Here is a 27,263-nt window from a genome sequence, read left to right on the forward strand (position 1 = left end):
GGAAGGTGACTACCACACAGATGACAAGATTCTCAAAAAATTAAAGGGAACATATACCCGCAAGGGATGCCCAAAAAATGTTGCAAGTGCTGTTTGTTCCGTGAAAAGCTTCAAAGGGAAAAGAAACCATCTCTTCATAACCGATTGAACTGCAGCCAAGACAGACTCTGGGCGCTATTCAGTGTGTATGAGAAGCAGCAGTGTGTGGCTGTATATCAAGTTAGACCAGATGGATTTAAATGTTGTTCCCTTACATTTGTATTTTTATGGGTTTTCATTTCAGTGGGATTTGGTCTATTTGTACATTTTCTCCTTAAATCATTCTCAAGTGTTCACTGCACTGAGCTTATCATCCTTCGCAACTTCTTTTATCCCAAATTAAGACAATAGAAGCTTCACATTGTCGTTAAGTTCTTTAGCATTTATTCATGTCAATTTTCTCCTCTTTTTCTGTATTGGGCCAGACAAGGCCTTCCCAGAATATTTTAAGAAGGCAGCCTAGACCTTAACATTTTCTTACTTTAAAGGTAAAGTGAGGTGCTATGTTCCAGTTGTAATTTGACTGGTCAGACTACTGGATGTTAAGCAATTTATTCAAACTCTATAGTTAAAATACAACAAAAGAAAGAAGAACTTAGAATAACTTAACTCCATTGGAAAACTTAACAGAATAATAGCTACAGTAACTATTGCTAATTAACTGTTCCAATATAGTAACATCCCATAAGCCATCCTTTGGCAAAAGGCAAATTCAGAAAACATATTTTTTCTCTCATTCATTGCAGTAGCCTAGGAAGGCAGCCCCCAGCTTCTGGTTGTAATTGAAAGAGGGGCCACAAAATAATTTCCACCTCTTCAAGACCACATGGCAACTGCCGAATCTAAAAGCTTAAACAAAAACTACACATTCTGGTCTGTAAGATGTGGCTACAGCCACCGAGGCTGCTTTTATTGTCCTAACTTAAAAGCCCAAGGCCTCCCAAGCTGTTTACTTTATGGGCCTTCACGAGCAAGCTTAGTACCTCTGACTTAAAATCTCTCTTCACAAAAGAAAGGACAAAACATACATCTTAAACATACCTCATTGTGATATCTCATTAATACTACTGGCTGTAAATATGGATACCATTCTCTATTGGTGCATATGTATGAATGCATAGTAAGAAAGTTGTTTCTGGAGACTCCCATAATGGAACCTAGCAAGGTTGCTCATGCAGGACAGTTGAGCGGCAAGGCCAGTCTCTCTCTCTCTCTTCTTGGGTATAGGTGACTTAAAAAAATAGATAATGGGACAGCAAAAAGACCTCTTGTGAGATTTAGCCTCTTATGAATAAATGCAGCTTTTGCATAAAATGAAACAAAACCTTTTCCTTCCATGAATTTTATTCAACACCGTTGACGTTGCAGAGACAATGAACAATTACACAGGATATCTATGATTGAATGAAGAACCTTTGACATAACACAATGCAAGACTAGACAAGAATCAGCCCACTTTACACAGAGCGAGAGTGTAATAACCTTGCTGTCTCTCTTTCGGAGATTCAAGGTTTAACAAGTGGATGCTATCTGAATTTGGGTGACAACAGAAACAGGAATGATCTGTGATGCTTTTGTAAGCTATTTACAAGGAATTCTTAACGACAGTATTCATTCTCATTTACAAACAATGTTTTCTGGTTTCTCCATTTTTTCCCCTTTTCAGTTCTGGCTCAGTTGGACTGGTTTAGTTTGACAAATTGGGCTGCCATGGACACGTTGGACCAAAGGGTCTGTTTCCATGCTCTGTGTTCAGAGTCCATCATAATGTCTCCAATGTTAAATATTTTGGAGATGTTTCTGAAAGTCATGGAGTGGTACTTCATGAATTGTAGTCTCTCTTTCATCGTAGCACATCGCCCAATGCCCCCTCACCCCATACACACACATACACATGTAGCTGGAGGTGGTATGAGATGCATTATTCATTACATTGGTTTCAGAGAAGGAACTCTGCGATGAAATGTCATTTGTGGAATACCACAGCCCAGTTTGACAGTCTTTATAAGAAGCATCCTGTTCACCTGGACAGATTCTGAGACCAGTAAACCTGCTTCGGAAGATCTAGTTTCCATTAGATGTGGCCTTGTATGCAATTGTACCTAGAGCAGCACCCCAAGAGTGGAGTGCTGAAGCCTTTCAACATGAGGTATCAATCCAGTATCAGATCAGCTCATCCCTTCCTTACGGGCAAATGATAGCTAATTCCTGGGAGCTTTGGCACATATCAACAACAAAATTTTCATCTCAGAAAACATTCTTGTTCCCACCACCTTACACATACCTTGCTGTTTTTGACCCTTTGCTGTTGAGGGCAATAAGACAATCTCTCAGATTTGCAATGTAGATCACTAGATAGCTGGAGTCTTTGCAGAAACTCCTGTTGCAGATAAAATTGCAGCAATACTTCCAGCATAGAGGCACCCATCAATTTGGGAGCTTTTCTGATTGGCCCTCAGCACAGCTTTTCACAAGTCTCACTATCTGAAATAGGCAAAACATTGATGAAGTTCAATTACATGAATTGCTTTTGAGTCAGCAGGGAGTTTTGTGTCACTGATGTCAACAGTTGGTCTTGGGAAAAACACTGGTGAAGCCCATTAATAATGCAGAGTAGCAAAGCCTTAGCAATGGGATATCTGCTGAGCTTGAGTTGACTTTTAGCCTGTAGGATGGAGGAGAGAAGGAATCCTGAAGATGTATTGGAAATTCCTTTGGAATTGGGACCTGAAAACCAACATGGCACCTTGCATGCATGACGCAACTCCTTGTGTACCTTAACTATCAATCTTCCCATCCCACATGGCCACCAAATAATTCTACAGCAATTGTCTCTGGGAAACCAATGTTTTTGCCTTGTTTCACAGCTGAGTCACCAACACCCACAGCATCAACCAGGCTGGTTTATGCCAGTAGAGTCATTTTGTTTAACATTTCCTTGGCATAGTATCACCTAGATGCAGGCGGTGCATGTTGGCTATTGCTGCTGAGGCAGTTCGTCGGACACTGGCAGCACTGATGTTTGGCACTCTTGCATGGCAGTGCTTTTGTCAGGTGTGTAGGCAGCCCTCCAGCGCTGAAGGAAGCTCTTCTTCACATACTTGCAAGTGTTGTTTTTTACTGTAACGAAGAACAGCGTGTTTATCATGCTGTTGCTCACTGCAATGCACTCTACAATGTAGTACACCGTGATGGAATGCTTTACTCTGAGGAGCACATTTGGAAAGAAATCTCGGACGATGGTGTATCCATAATATGGAGCCCAGCAGAGGATGTAGGCGGTCAATATACCCATAAGGACCAGGACCGTCTTCCTCCGTGCTCGAAGCCGCTTCTTAATTTGGTAGGTTTGCACACCTGGCATGCTTTTGAACCACAGCTCCCTGCAGATCTGCATGTAGCACAGGGACATTGTCAGCACAGGCACAACAAACTCCAGGATGAAGAGGAATAAGAAATAGGACTTGTAAAAGAGTTTCTTGTCTGCCGGCCAGATCTGCCCACAGAATATTTTCCCGTTGCTTCCCAGGAAAGTGTCGAAGGTTGTTTCAGTTGTAAAGTATGCTGAAGGGATGGAGATGAACAGGGAGACTAACCATACGGCAATCAGAACACAGTAGGCCGTCTGAAACTTCATACGAGGTTTCAGCGGGTGCACAATGACCAGATACCTGCAATGGGTACAGGAGAGTGAAAGGATAAGTAGGAGAGTCTGAGTTAACTGGAAGATTTGGGTTAGTCCAAAAGACATTATGACATTGAACGTCTGGTTATGAATACCCAGTTTGATTGTTACCAAAAAGAAAATGCAATAAATCCTCCGCATCTGTGAAATCACAAGTTCGCCTATCTACACCAAAATTTAAGTCACAACAAAAATCGATAGCCTATTTTTAATGAGCTCCCTACTTCTGAACTTCACCATTCATGAAGATTCTCAAGGACAGAGTTTCACCGATACAGAGGAATGACTGTAATTTTACATCACGCCACAATTCTTTTACTGTCGGATTCTTCTCTACTTTTGCTGCCATGGTTTTCCTGAGCGAGGCAACGTTTAATGATGAATGAAATCTGTGGACACCGAGGGCCGCAGTGAACTTGTCCAAACAAGCCCTCTGCACGTGTTTGCCTTGACGGCACTGGTCAACTCACTAATTTACCTGTGGCTGTCACAGTGGGATTTGATCTAATTGTCACCCGATGATCACCCACGTGTGCAGGGTCACTGAGTAAGTAGCCAGGTTTTGCCCCTTTCCTAACCCAGCAATTTGTTCAGCTCTCCTGACCTCACAGCCTGATGGAGGTAGCTAACTCCAATGGCACTGAGGTTGGAAGCTGAGACGGCCATATCTGTTTGGTTTTGCTGCAAATTGCAGATAATGGGGCAAAATCAGAATAAAGTTACCCTCAAAGGATAGATGAAGTAAGGGCAGGAATTGCTGATAACTGCTGAAAATCTTACTTTTCAGAAAACAGTTGTGACTTTGCAGTGTCACTTTAAAACACTAGTAGTTTGCATTTGTCTCGTTCCTAATGTAGTTAGTAATTTATTGGTAATGCTCAAGGCAATCAGACACCGAGGGAGATATGAGGGCAAATGATCAAAAGATAAGAGCGTTTCGGATTAGCTGATCCTTTCTCAGAACAGTTTTGTTGCTGAGCCTTTGTGGCAATTTCTGTATTTGTTTGTGAAGAGATTGGTCAAATTGTTTTTAAGCAATTTCTTAAAAGTAGGAGAGAAAGAGGTAAGGTTGTTTTGGGATGAGGTTTAAGGCCTGGACTGAAAGGCAAAAATAAAGCAAGAATCCATAGGATGTTACATTTGATGTAGAATTTGCTAAGGATTGTGAGGCTGGAGGAATTTACTGAGTACGGAGCAACATTGCCATGGATTTGAATACAAGGACAACAACTTAAAATTTGTCACTTTGCTAGTATGGACGTCGGTGTAGTTAATTGATGATGGGTGAAGAAGATTTGGTGTGGGTTAGGATAAGGGCTAACAGAGGTTTGGACAATCTGGGCTTTTTAAGGAGGATGGAGAATGAGGAATCCTGGAAGAGCATTGGAATAGTTGAGACTAGAGAGGGAATGAGATGGGATGGTGATTTCAGCAGGAAATAGCTGAGTCGGGGTGAGGAGGGGTCATACTGCAGGTGTCAAAGTAAACAGTATAGTCTTTCATGGGATATCAACATTGTGGGCAAGACTGCCATTTGTTACCCATGCCCAGACGAAGGTGAGGGCTGCATGTGCTGGAGATCAGAGTCGAGAGTGTGGCGCTGGAAAAACGCAACAGGTAAGGCAGCATCCGAGGAGCAGGAGAATCGACGGTTCAGGCATAAGCTCCTCATCAGGATTCCTGATGTGGGGCTTATGCACGAAACATCAATTCTCCTGCTCCTCGAATGCTGCCAGACCTGCTGTGCCTTTCCAGCACCACACTCTCAATTCAACTAGGACTGATTGGCCATTTCAGACAGCAGTTAAGAGTCAACCGCATTGCTGGGGTTACTTATAGGCCAGACCAGGTAAGGATGGAAGATTTCCAACCCTTTGAGAATATTAGTGAACCAAGTAGGTTTTTTTTTCAAACAAGAATGGTTAAGTCATCATTATTCAATTGGATTTTGATTCTAGATTTTATTGAATTCAAATTTCACCTTCTGTCATAGTGGGTTTCGAACCCGCATCCCCAGAATGCTAACCTAGGGTTCTGGATTAACAGTCCAGAGGCATAGATACCAATATCTATATTAATGTATGTGTATTAATGTGTATGTGTATGTGGACTCAGTTCAATTGGCTGGATAGCCAGTTTGCAATAGGGTGATGCTGACAGTGTGGGTTCAATTTCTGTACTGGCTGAGGTCACCATGAAGGATTCTCCTTCTCGACCCCTCCCCTCACCTGAGACATGGTGACATCAGGTTAATTCACCCATCAGTTGTCTACCTCTAATGAAATGGAAGACCTATCGTCCAGTAGGACTTTGGCAACTTTGCCTTGTATATTCTCTTGGAGCAGAGATTGTGTTTGGAAGCTCTACTCAGGGCCAACTAAGATGCAGGGTTGCCTACTGTCTGGCTTGGCGTCATCTAGACTAATGTCCAAAGAGGAGATGGAATTGCTGGCTAGGAAACAGAGTTCAGGTTAATGGCTGAAGGTAACTTGTAGTGACTTAGCACTGCTGCATTACAGTGCCAGGGACTATCTGTCTGGAACTTGCACATTCTACCTGTTTTTACATGGAATTCCTCTGTGGGGCTCCGGTTTCCTCTCATGATCCAAAGATGTGCAGGTTAGGTGGATTGGCCATGGCAAATTGCACATAGTGTTCAGGCAAGTGTAGATTAGGTGAATTAGTCAAGGGAAATGTAGAGTAATAGGGTAGGGGAATGGGTCTGGGTGGATTACTCATCGGAGGGTCGATGTGGACTTGTTGAGCCAAATGGCCTGTTTCCACACTGTAGGGATACTACAACTCTGTGCACTTGCAGAAGAACTCCAAATGTAACACATGAGAGCTTCTCACCTGTCGACGGCAATGACCAGCAGCGCGTTGGTGGAGACATAGAGGGACACCATTCTGAGGTAGTTCACAGAGGAACATAGAACATGACCAAAGCTCCAGGACAGCCCTCTGACCACGTAGTAATCCATTTCGAAGGGACAGCACACAATGGCCACAATGAAATCAGAGATGGCCAGGTTGACTATCAGGAGATTGGTGATGTTCCTCAGATTCTTGTATCTGGCCAGGGTCACAATGAAGAAGAAATTGCCAACACCACAGACCAGCATGATGCAGACAAAGGCCACACCTATCACAATCCTGGCCTGGTAGAAAGTATTATCGGCAGCCTCTTGCCCTCTTATATCTGGCAGTGACATGTATTGTTCATACTCATAACTCTGATTCCAAGACAAGCCAAGGTCAGTCAAACTCAAGTCACTGCATTGTGACACGTTGGCACAGTGATCTGCCATGGCTGAAGTTTTACAGTTTTCACCAAAATCCTCCAATCTTTGTTTGAACTGACCTCTTCTGTCAAGAGTTCATTCGTGTGTCTTGCACATAAATTTCTGCAGGATAAAACGTCTGATTGCAAAGTTTCTTCTGCAGATGCTCTACCTGGATCGAGTTTATTTTAACTTTCACGGCTTGCTAGGCGCTGAGAATCAGAACGTTGTCTGCACCGTTCTGATAGACGGTTGGAATATGACACTGAAACTGCTCCTGTGACTCTGGGTTTTGAGTCAGGTGAAGGGACAAATTCAGTTCCGATCCACGTTGCGCTTACTCCTCTCTGTCAAAGGCAGTTGTAAGAGAGGGTCATTTTCTCAGCTTCCGCTGGGAATGGCTGCAGAGGGAAAGAAAGATAACAACTAGTTCAATATCTGAAAAGTAAGGAGGTGTGGGACCGCGTGGAGAAGGCACGGGTGAGGTAAATTGCTCCTTCAGACAGCCATCGTAAACCTAATGGACCGATTAGCCTCCTTCCGTGCTGTGCCATATTGTAATTCTGTGTGGTTCAGTTGCTTTTGTATTCAGCATCTCCCCCCAACCCACCATCACCATTAAAGAAAACCACTGTTGTCACCAACTAGTTCTGATCATTATCCTGTGACCCATGCTAAAACTAGAATATTTTCTCAGTCACACAAGTTCAGACTTGGTTTGAACTGTGCAATGTGAGTGAGTGGTTTGCAGTGAGGACAGGGACAAAAGTGCTTCACCATTGTGCTGGTTCAGTCGAGTCACTCTTTGATTCCCACAGGGATAGATACAACTGTTAGTGCTAAGTGGGGAGTGTGAGGTTGCGCACAATCCAATAACTTAAACTCTTCCATTGTCTCGATTGGTGGGCATTCTACATGGAAACACCCCAAACAATGGCATAGTGCTTAGTACTGCTGCCTCACAGTGTCAGGGACCCAGGTTTGATTCCAGGCTTGGGTGACTGTCTGTGTGGAGTTTATACGTTCTCCCCGTGCCTGAGTAGGTTTCCTCTCAGAATCCAAAGATGTACAGGTTAGCCATGGTAAATTCAGGGTTACAGGGATAGTCTAGGGGTGTGGGTCTGGGTAAGATTCTGTTTGGAGGGTCAGTGTGGATTAGATGGGCTGAATGGCCAGTTTTCACACTGTAGGGATTCGATGAATGAGCAAGTGAGTTGAGAAAATGGGCAGTAAACTGAGCTTGCATTATCCAGCAGAGGATTCTTTATGAGGAACGCTTTGTGACCCTCCAGGCCCTTTAATAGAGGGGAAGTAGTATTTATTGGCAGAGAGGCTCCTATTTTTCTCTGTGTTCTTTTCTCTTTCATCTCACGCACACATACTGACAAGAGCATGCTTGCCCCCACACAGACATGCGTGCACTCACTGACTGTTTCTCACATTCTACCAGTCAGCCCAGAAATTAGGCATATAGCGGGTTCCCTGCAAATACGCACACCACCTGGACCCAGAGTGATTAGGGACAGACGGATATTGTTTTCCCTTACAAAATTTCTGTCTGCCCTTTGGGGAATAAGCCAGAATCTGTACCTGGAGCCTGTCTATGTGGTATCAGTATGATGTATGATCACTGCCTAATGAGATCTGTAGCCACCTCAGTGTATTAATGCTCCTCTGGGTGATAATTCAGTCATCTTCCCACTCTTGACACTGCCCGCACAATTTTAAGACCTGTTCAGTAACTGGCCAACAGAAATAGTCAGTTATGGGACATGGGGCGTTGCTGACTGGCCCCAGCATTCATTGCCTGTCCCTAGTTGCCCCTTGAGAAGATGGTGGTGGGCTGCTTTCTTGTGTCACCTGCTATAGGTAGACCCACAATGCCCTTTGGGAGGGAATCCAGGATTTTGAGCCAGTGACACTGAAGGAAAGGCTGATATATTTCCAAGTCAGGATGGTGAGTGGCTCAGACGGGAGGTTGCAAAGAATGGAGTTTCCCATGTATCTGCTGCCCTTGTCCATCTACACGTTAGTGTTTGTGGGTCTGGAAGGTGCTGGTCTGAGGATCTTCGGCGAATTCCTGCAGTGTATTTCGTAGTTGGTACACAGTGCTGCCACTACACATGCTGCTGTAGGTAGGATGATGTTTCTGAACAGACTGTGTTTGTATGAAAACGTGAGAGGAACTTTACTGGAGTTTGTTGCTGAACTTGTCATTACTCCAGTTAGTGGCCCACCAGCAACCTGTCCCAAATGATTTAACGAGACTCTATTTAGACAGGTCTAATCAGACTGTCAGCTAAACCAGTTGTCCCTTGTGTAAGGCAAACTCCATCTTTTTGCTTGGGAAATGTTCAGTCTTTGTATGACCTGACTTTGAATTTATCAAATTAAAGGACATGAAAGGAGGTCATTTATGGGCGGCACGGTGGCACAGTGGCTAGCACTGCTGCCTCACAGCGCCAGAGACCTGGGTTCAATTCCTGCCTCAGGCGACTGACTGTGTGGAGTTTGCACATTCTCCCCGTGTCTGTGTGGGTTTCCTCCGGGTGCTTTGGTTTCCTCCCACAGTCCAAAGATGTGCAGGATCAGGTGAATTGGCCATACTAAATTGCCTGTACTGTTCAGTACGGGGTAAATGTAGGGGTATGGGTGGGTTGTGCTTCGGCGGGTCGTTGTGGACTTGTTGGGCCGAAGGGCCTGTTTCCACACTGTAATGTAATCTAATCTAATCTAATCTAAAACTCATCGCGTCAATGCTTTTTCTCAAAGTGTGATTTAATTAGTTGCCCGCTTTCCTCTACATTTACCCCACGGTCCTGACATTTCTTTCCTTCCACATTCCTTTGTAAAGCTGCTACCAACTTTGCATCTGCCATCCAAAGCAGGTTCCAGATCACTCCAGAACAACTCGCTGCATGTCCTTTTTTTTCTGATCACCTTCCTTTTGGCATTTTACTTAAAGTAATTCGAATGATCTTAAACCTGTGTCCTCTGATGTTCCTGTTGGTGGAGGCTGTTTGACTCTGTAGACTCTGCCAGTTATTATTTTAGGATAGTTACAGTAAATATACTGTTAATATGTCCCACCAAAGGCTCAGATGTAGTTCCATGAGCGCTGCTAAATAAAAAGCAAATTTTTTTTTTGCTTGAATCCAATCAGTGCAACACTCCATTGCATGGAACAAGACATTCATGATTTAACCCCAGTTAGAGTTGGCTAGCGGATCTGAGCAGGGCTGTTACTGTCGGCATAGGAGACTGGGGGAGGGGAGGGTGTGTCGGTGGAAGGTCAGAATCCAGGTCCCAACCTAAATGTAAGTCTGGGCCCAGGTGACAGCAGTTACTTGAACTCAGTTGATCTCACCAGACCGAAACCCACCGGCTGCAGTGAAACGTTCAAAGCTTTCTGAAACCTTCACCACCTGTAAACAGAGGAGGACATTTGCAACATATCATGAAAACATTTTTTTTTAACGTAATTCATTTTAAAGTGTCTCTAGAGGCAAGGGACTGAAGTTTTTCAAATCTTACCTGCATGATGCTTAATATTTTCAGCTCATTGAAGCTAAAAGAACAAAAGCTGTTCCAGATGTTAGAATAAGCTGGACCTGGAAGTCAGTAGTTCGCACATCCCTAAAAAGCTATAGAACTGAATTCATTTATCAGAAGGTAACTCAAATTATTTTCAGTCCCCGATAGCTTTGTTTATATTCACTCTGGTTGAGTAAAACTGACTCTGTGTATCAAGTCTCTGTAAATCAGCAGCAAAAAATGGAGCAGTTTTATCTCACCCTCCGACAGTTTCTCATAACAAGCAGGGTTTAGTGGTCCGTTGCTTCTGATCTGCCCAGAAGTGTGACATGCGTCTTTCTTCAAGAGGCTGGATGCGGAGTGGACTCATTGATACTGTTCTTCTGTCTCAAAATATTTCTGATGGTGCTGGGGCAGGGGGGGAAATACCTGAAGAAATTTCCCACTTGTGCTGACAGTCCTCTCCTGTCTGCTTCAGAATCTTTAATTTCTGAGAAAGAAGCTGCACGTTTCTCTGGGGCTGTGCCTGTGGAATGCTGTCCTCTGCCGTCTCTGTACTGAAGATTTTGTCTCTGCAGCTAGGTTTGGAGCCAGCTCACTCACTCACTGACACGCAGCTGGGTCTGCTTGACTAGTTCTCGAGGAGGAGCAGAATCTCCCAGCCAGACTGTCGTCTTAAAGGAGAAGTCCCATTTTCAATCAAGCTAAATTAAAAGGGGAGCTAGCTATCAAGCCCCCCTGCACCATCAATAGTTAAGTGAGTAAAGAATCCTGAGGGTAATAAATACGGTGAGGCAGCCCCTTAGGATGGGAGGAGATGGTATGGTTTCCAAGGTTAAGATGCTTAGCAACTAAAAGGTTTTTCTTTTCCCTGAGGAACCGCAAAGGTCTTCATATAATTTAACAGTGTGTCACAAAAGCACAACTCATCATTTATTCCTGACAGCATTCCACTTAGGCACAACATCTTAAAGGGCCTCTACCATCATGCAAAGGGCTAATTGAGTTGAAATGGTGTGAGACATTACCAAGGTTGGAAATAGAAGAGGGAATGAGTCAAACCAAGGAGTGACAGTCAGGTGATTCCCAAGCTTAGGTTTGGAAATCTTGTGGAATGTAGAATGTCTGGGGCGAAGATGAATGCGCCAATTTCAATGAAAGTTGGAAGGAAAGAGACTTTGCAAAGAAGGGTCATCTGGATCATGAGAGAAACAAACCCTTTTCACAGAAACACTGATGGTAGTGACATCAAGCAAATAACCCAATGAAGCAGATGGCCAGAAAAATGGACAGTTGCAAGGTGGCGTTACCATGATCGGAACAACCATCCAGCCTTACTGACGAAACCCTAATGGAGGTGCTGAACTGTCACGGGGTGCTGGGAGCTTTTGTAATCAATTCTCCGGATAAGGATGGTTGTCATGCTGCAAATCCTTTGGTGAGGCTTGCCCAAGTTCTTGGTGTGTGTCTGTATATGGTATCTTTCCCTTTGCTGCGCTATTCTATGTTCTGTTATCAGCCAAACAGAAATCCTAAGGATATAGATTGTTCACAATCTCTCAAAAAGGAGAGGTCCTGCATCTTTTAGTTTGCCTAAAGACAATTTGGGGGCTCCAGAATTCATACCATTGTTATATGCTCGTGGGCTCAGTGGTTAACACTGCTGCCTCACAGAGCCAGGGACCTGGGTTCGATTCCACCCCCAGGCAACTGTCTGTGTGGAGTTTGCACATTATCCCCGTGTCTGCGTGGGTTTCCTCTGGATGCACCGGTTTCCTCCCACAGTCCAAAAATGTGCAGGCTAGGTGGATTAGCCATGGGAAACACAGGTTTATAGGGACAGGTAGGGGATTGGGTCTCTGTGGGAGGGTTGGTGTGGACTCAGATGGCCAGTTTCCACACTGTACGGATTCTATGATTCTAACTGAATTGTGTAATTTCTAACCTCGGGCTCATTAAGCTTGTTTACTCGCTTGAAAAGCATGCATTTTCTGGCTTTACCTGATGTGTTTTTTTCCCTGATCAATGCGCCAAAGGTGATGGGTAGGCAATGGCCTTGTGGTATTATCGTGAGACTATTAATCCAGAAACTCAGCAATGTTCAGGGGATCTGGGTTCGAATCCCTCCACAGCAGATGGTGCAATTTGAATTCAATAAAGAAAATCTGAAATTAAGAATCTACTGATGGTCATGAAAACATTGTGTTGTTGGAAAAACCCATCTGGTTCACTAATGTTCTTCAGGGAAGGAAATCTGCCATCCTCGCCTGGTCTGGCCTACATGTGACTCCAGACTCATACAACCTGTTTGTCTTTCATTTGCCTTCTGAAATTACCATTCAGTTGTACCAATCGTGACAAAGTCTCTTCAAGGGTAACTCGGGGCAGGCAATAAATGCTGGCCAGCCAGCAATGCCCACATCCCACAAATGAATTTTAAAAAATGCTTGGTTGCCTATCTGACCCGAGGCTGATGTTCCCACTGCCTATTTTTGCCCTCTGCTAGGCCTCCATTCCTACCTCTGATTGATATTCAGTATTTCCTTCTAGTTAAAGATCTGAACATGTACAGAATTCACTCATCCAGGACATGGCCACCTTATTCAATATTTTACCAACTGCCCATCATCCACCTGTCCTCAGCCGAATGATCTTAACACAGTCTTCACCTTAAATTAAAAAAAAACTTACCTTAGTCTTTCTCCACCTTCTGTGGCCCTGTCTTGGTTTCCACTGTACACAGCATCATCGATTTTGTTGCCTAAGGTGATCCAGGGGACATTATTGAAACATATAGGAATCTTAAGAGACTTGACAGGGTAGGCATAGAGATGTTGTTTCCTCTTGTGGGAGAGTCTAGGACCAGAGGACAAAATATCAGAGTACCTCATTTCAGACAGAGATGAGGAGGAATTTCTTCTCTGACAGGGATAGTGAATCTGTCGACTTGGTTTTACCACAGAGGGCTATTGAGGCTGGGCCGTTGAATGTCGTCAAGGCTGAGCGGAACATTTTTAATCAGTAAAGGACTCAAGGGTTAAGGAGAAAAGGCAGCAAAGTGTGGGTTGAGTATCAGACCTGCTTAAGCTCATTGAAAGGTGAGCAGACACAGTGGACCAAATGGACACTCAGTACTCCTCCTCAAAACATGCCTTGTATATATTTTGTCACCTCTGTTCTCTTTCTGTTCATACTTTCAGGCGAGTGTGATTGAAATTATTTTGCCCTCATAAGGGCAGATACGACCTTTATTCAGTGTCTCACCTGCAAGATGACAACCATGAGTGCTGCACTGAAATTGTGATTCAAGTCCTGGAGTGGGTCTTGAACCTTTAGACTCAGTCGATAATGATTGGTGATTTGTGACTCCCGGAGGTCTGAAGTCAACATGATTAGTTTAGATTCACTACAGTGTGGAAACAGGCCCTTTGGCCCAACAAGTCCACACCAACCATCCAAAGAGTAACCCATTTCCCTCTGACTAATGCACCTAACACTATGGGCAATTTACCACGGCCAATTCACCCGACCTGCACATCTTTGGACTGTGGGAGCAAACTGGAGCACCCAGAGGAAACCCACGCAGACACGGGGAGAACTCCACACAGACAGTCGTCCGAGGCTGGAATCGAACCTGGGACCCTGGTGCTGTGTGGCAGCAGTGATAACCACTGAGCCACCGTGCTGCCCACAAATGTACACTGCTGCTCTGTCACGAATGCTACTGGGCTCTTTATGGTGATGGTGATCTTTATGCTTTCAACTCGTTCACTGGACGTGGGCACTGCTGGCTTGGCCAGCATTTATTGCCCAATCCGAGTTCTCAATTTTGTATCAATCAAAATGCAAGCTCTTCTTTCTCGAAGCTCTTCTAACCCTCCAGTTAAGGTTTGTCAGAGAGGCAGGTCAAAGTATTGTCTCATTCACAAAGTTTAATGTTTAATATTAAAAGCAAGTTTAGGGTTGGGGACGGTGTCATTGTATCCATCTACGCTGTTGGCACAGTCGCTAGCACTGCTGCCTCACAATACCAGGGGTTCAATACCACCCTCAGGTGACTGTGTGGAGTTTGCCCATTCTCCCCATGTCTGTATGGGTTTTCTCCAGGTGCTCGGGTTTCCTCCCACAGACAAAAAACGTGTAGGTTAGGGTGGATTGACCATACTAAATTAACCATAGTGTCCTGGGATGTGCAGGCTGGATGGATTAGCCATGGGAAATGTAGGGCTACAGGGATGGGGAAGGTGGGTTGGGCCTGGGCTGAATCCTGTTCAGAGAGTCAATGTGGACTTGATGGGCCAAATGGCCTGCTTCCACACTGGGGATTTTATGATCATTTAAAAACCTGAATAAGTTGTGTTTTCTCCACAGGATACGCCATTGTTCTGTCTGTGGAGCTGTGAATTGTTAGAGCTTCTCATCCTCTGTGGAACTATTCCAACAGGTATGGCCTAGAGGAGCCATATTGGCTAATAGAAAATATGCAATCGGCTTTTCTTAAACCAGAATCTTAGGGGATTTTATACCATTATGTATGCCTGTGGTATCTTTATATTAGTAATCCCATTTCCCTTAATATTCAACATTTTTCTGAGAAGTATTGCATTTCTCATCATTTTAACAGGCCCATGCCCAAATGGGTTTTATATTTCATTGTATGGAAAATCTTCCTCCTCCACTCATTATATTTTGAGTATAAATCCCAGGCTCTATCATTAATTCAGTACCTCTCGATACTTTCATAATTTTGAACACCTCCCTTAGATTCCTGGAAAATTCTCTGCTGCTGTGAAAATGGCCTCGAGTTTTTAAAATCTCCCACCGTGATTATTATCCTCCTGCCCCCCCCCAGTGAATACAAGGTCTGTAACTTTACCATGACTTCACCAGGTGTGGATTGAAGCAGACTACATTATATTCAGAGCCGGTGTTGAGTAATGTACAGCTTGAGGGAAGAGTGCCGTGATCTGTCTCTTAATAAACCGCATTCTTCACAATGATATCTGTGGCTAACATATTGTACTGGTGCCAGAAAGTGTTCATTCATGGCTACATTGCTGTGTTCAAATATAAATTAATTCAGTCTCAGTCGATCTCATGTGAGCACAAATATACTTAACAGATCCATCATAAAGTCATAGAGGTGTGCAGCACGGAAACAGACCCTTCAGTCCAACTTATCCATGCTAACCAGATACAGTATACTAAATTAATCTAGTCCCATATTTCCCAGCATTTGGCCCATATCCCACTAAGCATTTCCTATTCATATGCCCATTCAGGCACATTTTAAATTTTGGAAATTGTACCAGCCTTCATCACCACCGCATTCCACATGTGCACCACCCTCTGTGTCAAAAGGTTGCCCTTCGGTCCCTTTTAAATCTTTTCCCTCTCACCTTAAACCTGTGCCCTCTCGTTTTGGACTCCTCTACCCTGGGAAAAAGACCTTTGCTATTTACCCTATCCATGATTTTATAAGCCTCTATAAAGTCACCCCATAATCTCTGATACTCCAGGTAAAATAGCCCAGCCTATCTCTATGGCTCAAACCCTCCAATTCTGGCAACATGCTTGTAAATCTTTTCTGCACCCTTTCACATTTCGCAACATCTTTCCTCCAGCATGGGAAACCCGATTTGAATGCATTATTCCAAAAGAGGATTAACCAATGTCCTATACAGCCACAACATGGCCTTCCAATTCCTATATTCAATGCACTGACCAATAAAGGCAAGTGTACCAAATGCCTTCTTCACCACCCTGTCTCCTTGTGACTCCGCTTTCAAGGAACTGTGAACCTGCACTCCAACATCTCTTTGTTTGGCAACTCTCCCTAGAACCCTAGTATTAAGTGTGTAAGTCCTACCTTGATTTGCCTTACCAAAATGCAGCATCTAACATTTAACTAAGTTAAGCTCCATCTGCCACTCCTCAGTCCATTGGCCCATCTGATTAAGGTCTGGATTCTACAAGAAGTCAAGTCAAATGCTAATTAAGGGTGGATTCCCATGATCAGTGCTAAAGAGCAAAGGTCCATTCATTGTCACCTTCCTTGGATTTGCCTAGAGTAAGAGAGGTTGTTTTAAATTGAATGTTAAATGGTAGCACAGTTAAAATTGGGAATGTGCACAAGTCCAGAATTGGGAGTCAAGGTTATAAGGGTTTACAGAGGTAGGGAGTGACACGAGATCATGAAGGGATAATACTGGATCAGTTGATAGCGGAGTCCCACTGAAGGGAATGTATGTAGTTTGTTGTCTCTCCAAACTGGTGGTGATAGATTGGGTTGCTGCTTGAGAAAGGGCTGGGGGGCGCCAGGTGAAAAGCTCTGGGGTCAGACAGGGTGGGGGGAATTTGCCAAGGTGGGAAAGAAAAGTGTTGCAACTGTGTCTCAGCAGAGACTGCATCATAAGGTAAGGGAGTGGATTCCAAATGAAACTGGTTTGGCCAGGAATATGTAACAATCTCTTGGGGGAGGTGGAAGGTAGAAATGGGAAGGCTTAGGAGTGGTGAGGTTGTGGCTGGTTTGCAGTGGACAGAGTTGCCTGGAACAGAGCAGTCAGTGGAATTCTAAATAATTGATTGCCCCATTCTGACTATCACCAACGCTGCAGTACCTTTGCTGGCCTTTCCACCTCACTTGTAGGATTGCACCATCGGACTTGCTTACTCCTGTCCCTCCAGAGAAATTTACTAACAGCTGTTAGTGAGAATGTAAATGTTTGCTGGCTAATTTAACTGCTGCGAGAGATCTTGTTTAAACAGCTCCTTCGAAATAAGATTGTTGGGCCCAAAGGGACATTTAAATGACTCTTGCATGGGCACCTGGATGATCGTATAATGAAGGGTATGTAGGTTAGTTTGATCTTAGAGTAGGATAAAATGTCGGCACAACATCGAGGGCCGAAGGGCCTGTACTATACTGTTCTATGTTCTAAAGCTGTATAATTCTGCTTGAAGACGTGTGTTGGTCACTTGGACATGGTTAGTTTTGTTGCTAAATAGAATGGGGTTAGGTGTTTTGACTACTACTCGATAGTTGTGTTGTTTCTTTAAGATAACAGAATGAAAGCAATTAAAACATGAAGCTCTTCCATTCAGGCACCTTTTCCAAAGCAGTTACTTTTCTCTAAATCAGTAAATACTTGGGCGACTGAAATGAAGGCACTACCCAATATAGATGTAGTTCCTCCATGGTATTTTATTAGCACACTGAATAAAACATTTGCATCAAGTCCCAGACTGAAAAGCACTGTATAAATAGTGATTTTTATGTATTTATAGCTGCATATGTAATGATGAACCTTGTTTGCAGCCGCAATTGCTTCTTTTTGGCACATCAATTAAAATGGACTGCAGAATTAAATGCTTTATAGTTGCTGATTTCTGAAACAGCAACAGAATGCAAACCAAGAGAAATTACCCCACAAACATTCCCTTGGGTATCTGTTCCACTTTAAAGGACTCAGTTCTCTCTGTTTCAGAAAGCCCACTTAATCAGCGAGAGGGATCTCTGAGGCTTTAAATACGACAAAGCCAGTGTGCGTGAGATGACTAATCATCAGTGGGTCTCCAAACAAAGCAGAGCACATAAATCAGTGTGAGAGTCTCATTACTGAGCATGGACCGTGCAGTTTGATATGAGCAAAAGAAAATTAAAGTCAGCTACTACATTAATTGTTTTCCAAGCCAATAAAATATTACTAGGTAAATTCCAAATACCAGGGGTAGAGTTTGAAATTGAGTATTAGTGTAGAATGGGTGACAGCATGTTGGCAGCCAATTTACATTCCTTTTATGATCCTTATTTGCATCGAAGTCAAAAACTCCCTGGTTGTTACAGGTAAACAATGAACACTCTCCCAGCAGCACCTCTGATTGCACCAATCCAGTAGACTCTGCCCGGCATCTGGTTACATTGGCAGCAAAAGAGGAAAAGGCAATGGGCACAGGAAGGAAGGGACGTATGTGATGTTCTGGGAAAATGTCTGATGTGGTTGGTGGCTTAGCTTGCTAGCCTTCAGCTCAGTTGAAAGGTTATTGATTGGAAACGTTTACTGCCTGTTCCCCAGCAACTCTTCCAAGTGACCCCTCTGCACAAGTTCTGAGCACAGACAGGACATCAGCCACATGGAGCTTGATGGCATTCCCGCTCACATATGCTTCCAGTAGGAGTGATTGGGGAGGAGGAACTCTGCCTTGTTCCACCCTTCTCTAACCTGCGAGCATGTTTCAATGAAGCACAATGCAAGTTCAAGGAATTCATCTCGTTTCCATGTAGGCATTTTGCAACCTTGAGGCCTTCAATAACATCAGAAACTGACCACTTTGTCTGTTCTCTACTTTCCTCACATTTCACCCACCTCTGCCCCACACACACACGCAGAGGCTTGTCTTGCTTACTTGTCATTTAGTAGAGAGGATCCATTCTCTCCCTTTCTCACCTTAATTTACACCCATTTTATATCTCTACCTTTAAAAAACCCTTTGCCGCCTCTGTCACGAGCATATAAAAAAAGTCTAACACCTTTCAGTTCTGAAGAAGAGCCATACCAGACTCAAATTGTTAACTCTATTTCTTTATGCACAGACGCTGCCAGACCTGCTGGGTTTCTCCAGCCTTCTGTGTTTGTTCCAGAAGCATGTTAGCATCATTGTGGTTCCCTGTATCTTTAGCCCAAGGGCAAGACCCTCCTGCTTTGTAAACCCCAGCACCTTACAAAAGATTCTTTTGAAGGAGATGTATATTTCTTGGCTTTGAATTGACAGTACCCTCTTTAGCCACATCACATGCCTCAGTGACTCCCTCCAGCTCAGACTCACCCCATGTGGATTCCAATTAAAGTTTCATCCTTTATACTTTAAATCGACCAGGTGTCTCCATGATGTTCAATGCTGTTTAGACAGTTTAGATTAGATTAGATTACTTACAGTGTGGAAACAGGCCCTTCGGCCCAACAAGTCCACACCGCCCCGCCGAAGCGCAACCCACCCATACCCCTACATCTACATCTACTCCTTACCTAACACTACAGGCAATTTAGCATAGCCAATTCACCTGACCCGCACATTTTTGGACTGTGGGAGGAAACCGGAGCACCCGGAGGAAACCCACGCAGACACGGGGAGAACGTGCAAACTCCACACAGTCAGTCGCCTGAGGCGGGAATTGAACCCGGGTCTCCGGCGCTGTGAGGCAGCAGTGCTAACCACTGTGCCACCGTGCCGCCCACTAAATGGAGTTGTCTTACATTTCACTACGAGAGCAGATTCGTTCAAGCAAATTCGAAGGCAGATTTGCAGATGGGAAAGCAAGCTCCGTTCTTGTGCATGTGAAAGACTGCAGTTGAAGAACAAAGCAGTTTCTGCCCAGTTTTGAACTGGGGACCGTTCGCGTGTTAGGCGAACGTGATGACCACTACACTACAGAAACCAGTTCCTGTCACTGCATTCTGAGATCAGCCTTGCAACCCCACATGCACACTCTTGAGCTCACTCTCCATCACACTGACTCAGAGCTGCCCTGCTTCCTCACCCCCTGCTTCCAATCTCATTTCATCCTCTGGCTCATTGAACATTCTGACGGGAAACATTTTCTTTTCTTTTCAGGCATTAAGGAATCCTTCTCCTGACCCCTTCCATCTGACTCCATCCCCTCTCCTAACCCTGCCTCCTGGTCCTTCTGACCTTCCTCTTTCTGATGCTGAACATTCTGTACTCACTAAAGAGATTTATCTCTGTGGCCCCATCTCAATGAATTTTGCCATGACATGACGTTGAACAGTTCTTCCATCCCCTTCGCTTCAATGCCTATTTGTTTGGACAAGAGCCCTCACCTCCCTGTCCCACACAGCCCTTACCTCCCTCTAGTTTTTTTAACTGCACTTGACTTGTTCATCAAGAACTGTCAAAGTGATATTGGTCTCCTCAATTTCTCTGTCCCCTTACTCATTTCAACCTATCTCCCTCTAAACTGACTGCACTCCTTGCTCTCAGATCTAACCCTAACTTTGTGATGAGGCCTGCCAACAAGAATGGTACTGTTGTCGTGCGAACTAAGATCTACATTGTGGTAACTGAATGCCAGCTTTCAGACACCTCCTCCTATCTCCCCCTGGACCATGACCCCGTCATGAAACACCAGGCTGTTGTGTCCACTGTGGTCACTATCTCATTTCATCTGGTCATCTATCCTCCAATAGCCTCCAGGCTCATAGTCCCCCAACCCCGCACAGCTCGCTTCTACCTCCTTCTCAAAATCCACAAACAGGACTGCCTGGGCAGACCCATTGTTTCTGACTGCCCTGTCCTATAGAACTAATCTCTTCCCTACCTTGACTTTATTTTCCCTTCCCTTGTCCAGTCCCTTCCCATTTACATTTGTGATTCCTCTCTCAATTTACGCAGGTTTCAGAATTTCCAGTTTGTGGTCTCTACCTCGTCACCATGGATGTGCAGTCCCTTCACATGTCCATCCCTCATCAGGATGGTCTGAAGACAATAGACAATAGGTGCAGGAGTAGGTCATTCTGCCCTTCGAGCCTGCACCACCATTCAATATGATCATGGCTGATCATCCTTAATCAGTATCCTGTTCCTGCCTTATCTCCATAATCCTTGATTCCACTATCCAACTCTTTGTTAAATGAATCCAGAGACTGGGCCTCCACTGCCCTCTGGGGCAGAGCATTCCACACAGCCACCACTCTCTAGGTGAAGAAGTTTCTCCTCATCTCTGTCCTAAATGGTCTATCCCGTATTTTTAAGCTGTGTCCTCTGGTTCTGCCTGAACTGTCCCATCCACCACCACCCTCCTCCGTCTGGTCGAGCTTGTCCTCACTTTGAACAACTTCTTCTTTAACTCCTCTCAGGTCTAAGGTGTGGCCATGGGCCCCAGTTATTCATGTCTCTTTGTGGGGTATATTGAATTCTGTGTTCCAATCCTACCCAGGACCCCACCCACACTCTTTCTCCAGTACATCAGTGACGTAGTCGGAGCTGTTTCCCTCTCTCATCCAGAATTGAAAAATTTTATCAATTTCGCTTCCAATTTCCATCCAGCTCTCACCTTCACCTGATCCATCTCTGACTCCTCCCTTCCCTTCCTCAACATTTCTTTTGCCATATCTGGGGATAGGCTAGCCACCAATATCCACTGCAAACCCACTGACTTCCAAAATTACTTGGATTAAGTATCCTTGCACCCTGCCTCCTATAAAGACTCTGTTCCATTCTCCTAGTTTCTCTATTGTATCTATTCGATGTCGCTGGCTTCCGAAATGTCCACTTTCTTTCTCAACTGAAGATTCTCCAGCACCATGGTTGACAGGGCCATCAGCCATGTCTGACCCATCTCATGCACTTTGCCCCTCATCCCTTCTCTTCCCTCCCACAACAATGGTAGGGTCCCCCTGATCCTCACCTACTCTCCCACCAGCATCCACATCCATAGGATCATTAGTTGTCACTTCCAGCAGGATACCATCACCAGACACATATTCCGCTCCCCTCCCTTGTCAGCCTTCCATAGTGGCTGTCTCGTCTGGAACACCTTGGCCCAGTCCTTCTCTATTCCCAACTCCCCACACTGCCAAAGCGCCTTCCCATGCAATCGCAGAAGGTGTAACACCTACTCATTTACCTTCTCCATCTTCACTCTTCAAGGCCCCTGGTGCAGCTTCCACGTAATGTAGTGGTTTTCCTGTGCTTCACTCAATCTGGTCTACTTATTCGTTGCTCACGATGTAGTCTGCTCTGCACTGGGCAAACTGGGTGACCACTTTGCAGGGCACTTACATTCTGTCAGCAAAAATGACCCCGAGTTTCCTATTGCCTGCTACTTCAACACACCACTGTGCTCTCTGGCCAACATCTCTGGCTCGAGCGTGCTGCAAGTGCTCCAGCGCAAGCTGAAAGAACTGTCACTCATTTTCCTTTTGGGGACCCTGAAGCCTTCAGGACTCAACATCAAGTTCAATCATGTTAGGGCCTTAGCACCTTCTCCTATGTCCTTACCCAACCCCGACACACCAGGCCTTGTCATCACATGGGTTGTTGTGATGTGCTGTGACCACAACCAACCCATTGTTGGTCTCCATTAGCAGCTATTGCTTCTCCAAGGTTGACCTTTACCCATTCCTTTGTCTACTCAACTGTCTCTCTCTGTCTATTTCTGGGTTCCATCTCTACTGTTCCTTTACTTCCCTCTCCCACCTTCAGCACATGTATCAATCTTTCCCTCGCTACAATCAGTTCTGAACCTAAAATGTTAATTCTGCTTTCTCTCCACACCTGCTCCCAGTCCCGCTGAGTCTTTCCAGCAAGCTGTGTTTTTGATTTCCAAATCCGCAGTTATTGGTGTTCTTTTTCTCTTTAGTTTATTAGTTTAGTCTCCTTAGTTCAATAGATATTGAACTACTTTTTATAACTCGAGCTGTCTTCCTATTTCAGTGGATTTTGGTTGTGGATAGTATTCTGCTGAGAGATTTTGGAAATAGTTTTGTTTGACAATATGCAGGATATACTTGATATATTTGTCTGGGTAAAGTATCTCATTAAACACAAGAGCATTATTGGTTATCTGCCCATTGCCATTTCTATACAAACAGCACTTGTCTCATCAAGTTCACAGTTCTGATAAAAACTGTCTGAGTTTGCCTGTTAGCAATACTGCTTTGTCAGGTTCACTTTCCACAAGAATGTTTGTTGAGTCATTCAGCACAGAAATAGACCCTTCAATCCAACTCATCCATACTGACCACACTTCCCAAACTAAACTAGTCTCATTTGCCTGTGTCTGACCCATATCCCTCTAAACCTGTCCAAATGTATACGGTCATATAGCACAGAAGCAGACCTTTCAGTCCAACTTGTCTCTGCCAATCAATTAATCATATTGATAAAATTGATAGATTTTCTGCATTCCAGGACCTTGACTTGATCTGAGGAGTTGAGTCTTACTCTGGGTCAATAACATCCCTAGACACTCCATGATACACGTACTGTGTGTATTCTGAGTGGCTGTTCTGTGTAGTACATGTTTTAATATGCTCACAGTTTCCGTTTAAGCCACTTAATTTAGGCTGACAGTTTAGTTGGGTGAAAGTGTATAATTATTATAATTGAGTTCAATCGTGGGAGGAAATTAGTCAACTTTTCCACTTCAGATAACCATTTAAGTAGTTTAAAACAATGTACCAGCGGAGGAGTGTTGTAATTGAGTTTACACGTTAAACACTGTTCTGATTAAAGAACAAAGAACAGTACAGCACAGGAACAGGCCCTTTGGCCCACCAAGACTGCGCTGACACATGATGCCATTTTAAACTAAAAGCCTGTTGCATCTATATGGTCCATATTCCTCTATTCTTTGCCTATTTATTTATCTGACAAGATGCCTCTTAAATGTTGCTATTGTACCTGCCTCCATCATCTCCTCTGACAATTCATCCAGGCACTTACCATCCTCTGTGCAAAAAAACTTGTCTCTCGCATCTTTAAACTTATCCCCTTTTCTCTTAAACCTATGTCCCTTAATAATTAACACTTCTACTCTGGGAAAATATTCTAGCGATCTATGCCTCTTGTCATTTTGTAAACTTCTGTCCATTCGCCTCTCATCATTTGTTATTTAAGTGAAAACAAACCGTGTTTGTCCAAAATCTCCTCATAGTGAACACCCCGCAAACCAGACAACATCCTGGTAAACCATTTCTGGTAGCGTGATGACCAGAACTGTACACAATATTCCAAATGTAGTCTCATGAAAGTTCTATACAGCTGCAATATAACGGGTCAAATTTTACACTCTGTGCACTGTCTGATGAAGGCAAGCATAACATACACCTTCTTAGAGTCATATAGCACAGAAGGCAGATACAATTACAACATTTAAAAGGCATCTGTATGAGTATATGAGTTGGAAAGAATTGGAGGGATATCAAATTGAGAGTGTGGTGCTGGAAAAGCACAGCAGGTCAGGCAGCATCCCAGAAGCAGGAGAATCAACGTTTTGGGCAAGAGCCTTTCATCAGGAATGAGGCTTGTGAGCTGAGGGGGGCGGAGAAAATAAATGAGAGGGGGATGAAGCTGGGGGCAGGTAGCTGAGAGTCCAATAGGGGGATATAGGCCAAATGCTGGCAAGTGGGACTGGGTCAGGTTGGGATGCCTGGTTGGCATGGGTGAGTTGGACCAAAGTGTCTGTTTCCATGACTGTCTTATCCACTAGTGTTGCTACTTTCAGGAAACTGTAGATTTACAGATGCTGCTAAGGGTTCTGTCATTTACTGTAGGAGGATTGGAGGGAGGGGTGTGACGTGGAACTGGGGTGCGGGGGAGGGGAATGCAACCATTCAATTAAGTAAAAAGCCATTAAGCTGGGCAATGCCACAGCCAGTTTGTGCTCAGCAGCATTCTCTATACAATAGGGAAATAATGAATCTGTTCAAAGTGATGTTGACTGAAGGATAAATATCAACTGGGACACTCCCCGGCATCTAATCGGTAGTGATGTGGGATAGCCTGAGAGGACGATAGTGCCTCAGTTGAATGTCTCATCTAAAAGACAGTATCCATTTAGCCCTCACTCACTACTCTGCCGGAATGTCAGTCCAAATTACGTTGCGTTCTCTGGATTGGAAGATGAAACCACAACCTTTCAACTCGGGGCCACTTGCCAGAGAGAGGTGTGTGTTAAACTGGAAGAGAGGTACCCTTCTATCTTGCTGCGCAGTCTCTGATTCTTTCCTGTTCTCACTCACGTTCATCTGTGATTCCAAAGACACCAAGTGGCCTTTTTGTGCCTCACTTGTGACTCTATGTCCTGAGTGTAAGTAGGTTGCTCACCAATGGAGGTCATCACATCCATCCTCACCTGATATCCAGGTGAATGCATCTTGTAGGCATCAAAACCAGAGAGTAAAAATCTGCAGTTAGGGAGTAGGGGAACTGAGGTGTGGAATCAGAAGGGGCTGGGGAGATACGGAATTTAGGGGGGGGTTGCAGTGTTACGACTGGGGATGCCTCTGGTTGATGTAGAACCAGTGACGCTGTCAAAGCAAAACAAAACAAAAATTTGAAAGGGAGACACCATTTTTAAAAAAAGTGTGAATTATGCAGGAGCCTGCACCCGGCGGTGTGACAGTATCCGACTCTGCACACTGCAGAACACATATCAAATAGAGTAGCAGTCACTGCAAGGTGCAGTGCGTCAATATAAGAAAACTGAAGCTCAGAGGGGTGAACCGGAATTCTAATCAACAGGATGTACATTGCACCACACTGACGGGTCAAAAGAAATGAAAACATCTAAATGAGGAGAATGAGCTCAAGAACACTGAAATTTCTGAACATAATGACAGGTCTTTTGTGTCTTGTCCTGTCTTCATGGTGCCTTTGATGCTCTCAACACACACTGTTCATACCTGGGCCTTTTCAGGCGAAATAGGAGTGGGAACAGAAATGTTCCTTTGCCAGGACACTTCTGAAGCCAAAGGTAGTATCCCTGCCTGCCTCAGTGCAGTGATAACTAACAGGACATTGTAGGGGCATAATATTTTTGTAACACACCCAGGATATGGCATTTACTGAGGAGATCTTGGTTTATACAGTCATACAGCATGGAAACAGACCCTTTGGTCTAACCAGTCTATGCCGGCCATAATCCCAAACTAAACTAGTCCCACCTGCCTGCTCCTGGCCCATATCCCTCCAACCCTTTCCTATTCATGTCCTTATCCAAATGTCTTTTAAACGTTGTAACTGTGCCTGCATCCACCACTTTCTTTGGCAGTTTATTCCTCATGAGTGACATGCTAAGTTTGGTCTCAGAACTCTCTGGTTAGACTGGGTTCAGCTGTCTATCAGCTAAACTAAACAGTCGTGCATTTACTTAGGAGATAGGATTGGCCTAGCCATAGTGAGTAATCTGGATCATCATCTAGAGGTAGCTCACTGGTAGAGTGGATTTATCACTCACTATCAGAGTGCTGCAGTTTGACTCCCCTCCCACAGGCTCTAAAACATAGAAAACAGGTGCAGGTGTAGTCCATTCAGCCCTTCGGGTCTGCACCACCATCGACAATGATCGCGGCTGATCGTGCAATTTCAGTATCCCACTCCCACTTTCTCTCAGCACCCGGTGATCTCTTTACCCACAAGGGCCATGTCAAGCTCCCTCTTGAATATATCGAAAGAACCGGCCCCAACAGCTTCCTGTGGGGGAGAGAGTTCCACAGGTTCACAGCTCTCTAAGTGAAGAAATTCCTCCTCATCTCAGTCCTGAACAGCTTACCCTTTATTATCGGACTGTGACTCCTAGTTCTGCGTCTAGCCTGTCCAGTTCCATCAGGATATGTTTCTATGAGATCAACCCTCATTCTTCTAAATTCCAGTGAATACAAGCCCAGTTGATCCAGCCTTCTTTCAGGTCAGTCATTACTGTCCCAGGAATCAGTCTGGTGAACCTTCACTGGCTCTCTCAATAGCAAGAATGTCCTTCCTCAGACTAGGAGACCAAAACTGCACACAGTACTCAAGGTGTGACCTCACTAAGGTCCTGTATAACTGCAGCAGGAAGGGCCATGTCACCTCTCGCTGCAAGGACTGGCAGTCTTGGAGGGAGCAGCAGCTGCTGGAGAGGATCCCAGAATAGCTGAACAAAACCTTGGGGGGACATTGTTCCCTGGTGCATTCCCCTTGGCAATCCTTGAAACAACCACGCT

General features: G+C 44.5%; 2 protein-coding genes across 12 annotated transcripts in view; one reads left to right on the forward strand and one right to left on the reverse strand.

The window, feature by feature from the left end:
• Positions 1-27,263, forward strand: part of LOC140457049 (RNA-binding protein 4-like) — an 82,637-nt gene that overhangs the window by 31,319 nt on the left and 24,055 nt on the right. The window contains exon 3 of one of the 9 annotated variants that reach the window (XR_011953312.1): positions 14,911-14,983. The exons of the other annotated variants lie outside the window; for them this stretch is intronic. The gene's annotated coding sequence lies outside the window, so the exon portion shown is untranslated. The remainder of the gene's footprint in view (positions 1-14,910; positions 14,984-27,263) is intronic. 9 annotated transcript variants of the gene reach the window in all.
• LOC140457047 (prokineticin receptor 2-like) lies at positions 1,330-11,142 on the reverse strand. Of its 3 annotated transcripts, XM_072550979.1 has the most exons (4): positions 10,540-11,142; positions 10,317-10,430; positions 6,578-7,406; positions 1,330-3,710 (listed from the first exon to the last, which is right to left on the reverse strand). In XM_072550979.1, exons 3-4 carry the CDS (start codon positions 7,030-7,032, stop codon positions 3,017-3,019), a joined length of 1,149 nt encoding a protein of 382 aa, XP_072407080.1. In that variant the 5' UTR covers positions 7,033-7,406; positions 10,317-10,430; positions 10,540-11,142; the 3' UTR covers positions 1,330-3,016. The 3 variants fall into 3 exon arrangements, with proteins under 3 accessions (XP_072407080.1, XP_072407081.1, XP_072407079.1); XM_072550980.1 differs by lacking the exon at positions 10,317-10,430; XM_072550978.1 differs by having other exon boundaries at positions 6,578-10,430.

The sequence above is a fragment of the Chiloscyllium punctatum genome, chromosome 31 (genome assembly GCF_047496795.1).
Source record: "Chiloscyllium punctatum isolate Juve2018m chromosome 31, sChiPun1.3, whole genome shotgun sequence".
Classification (NCBI taxonomy): Eukaryota; Metazoa; Chordata; class Chondrichthyes; order Orectolobiformes; family Hemiscylliidae; genus Chiloscyllium; species Chiloscyllium punctatum.

Coding starts and splice junctions, on each gene's coding strand:
- LOC140457047 (XM_072550980.1), bottom strand. CDS start 7,032: ATGGCAGATCACTGTGCCAACGTGTCACAATGCAGTGACTTGAGTTTG. Junction 3,711..6,577: donor CTGGTCATTGCCGTCGACAG/GTGAGAAGCTCT, acceptor TACCCATTGCAG/GTATCTGGTCATTGTGCACC.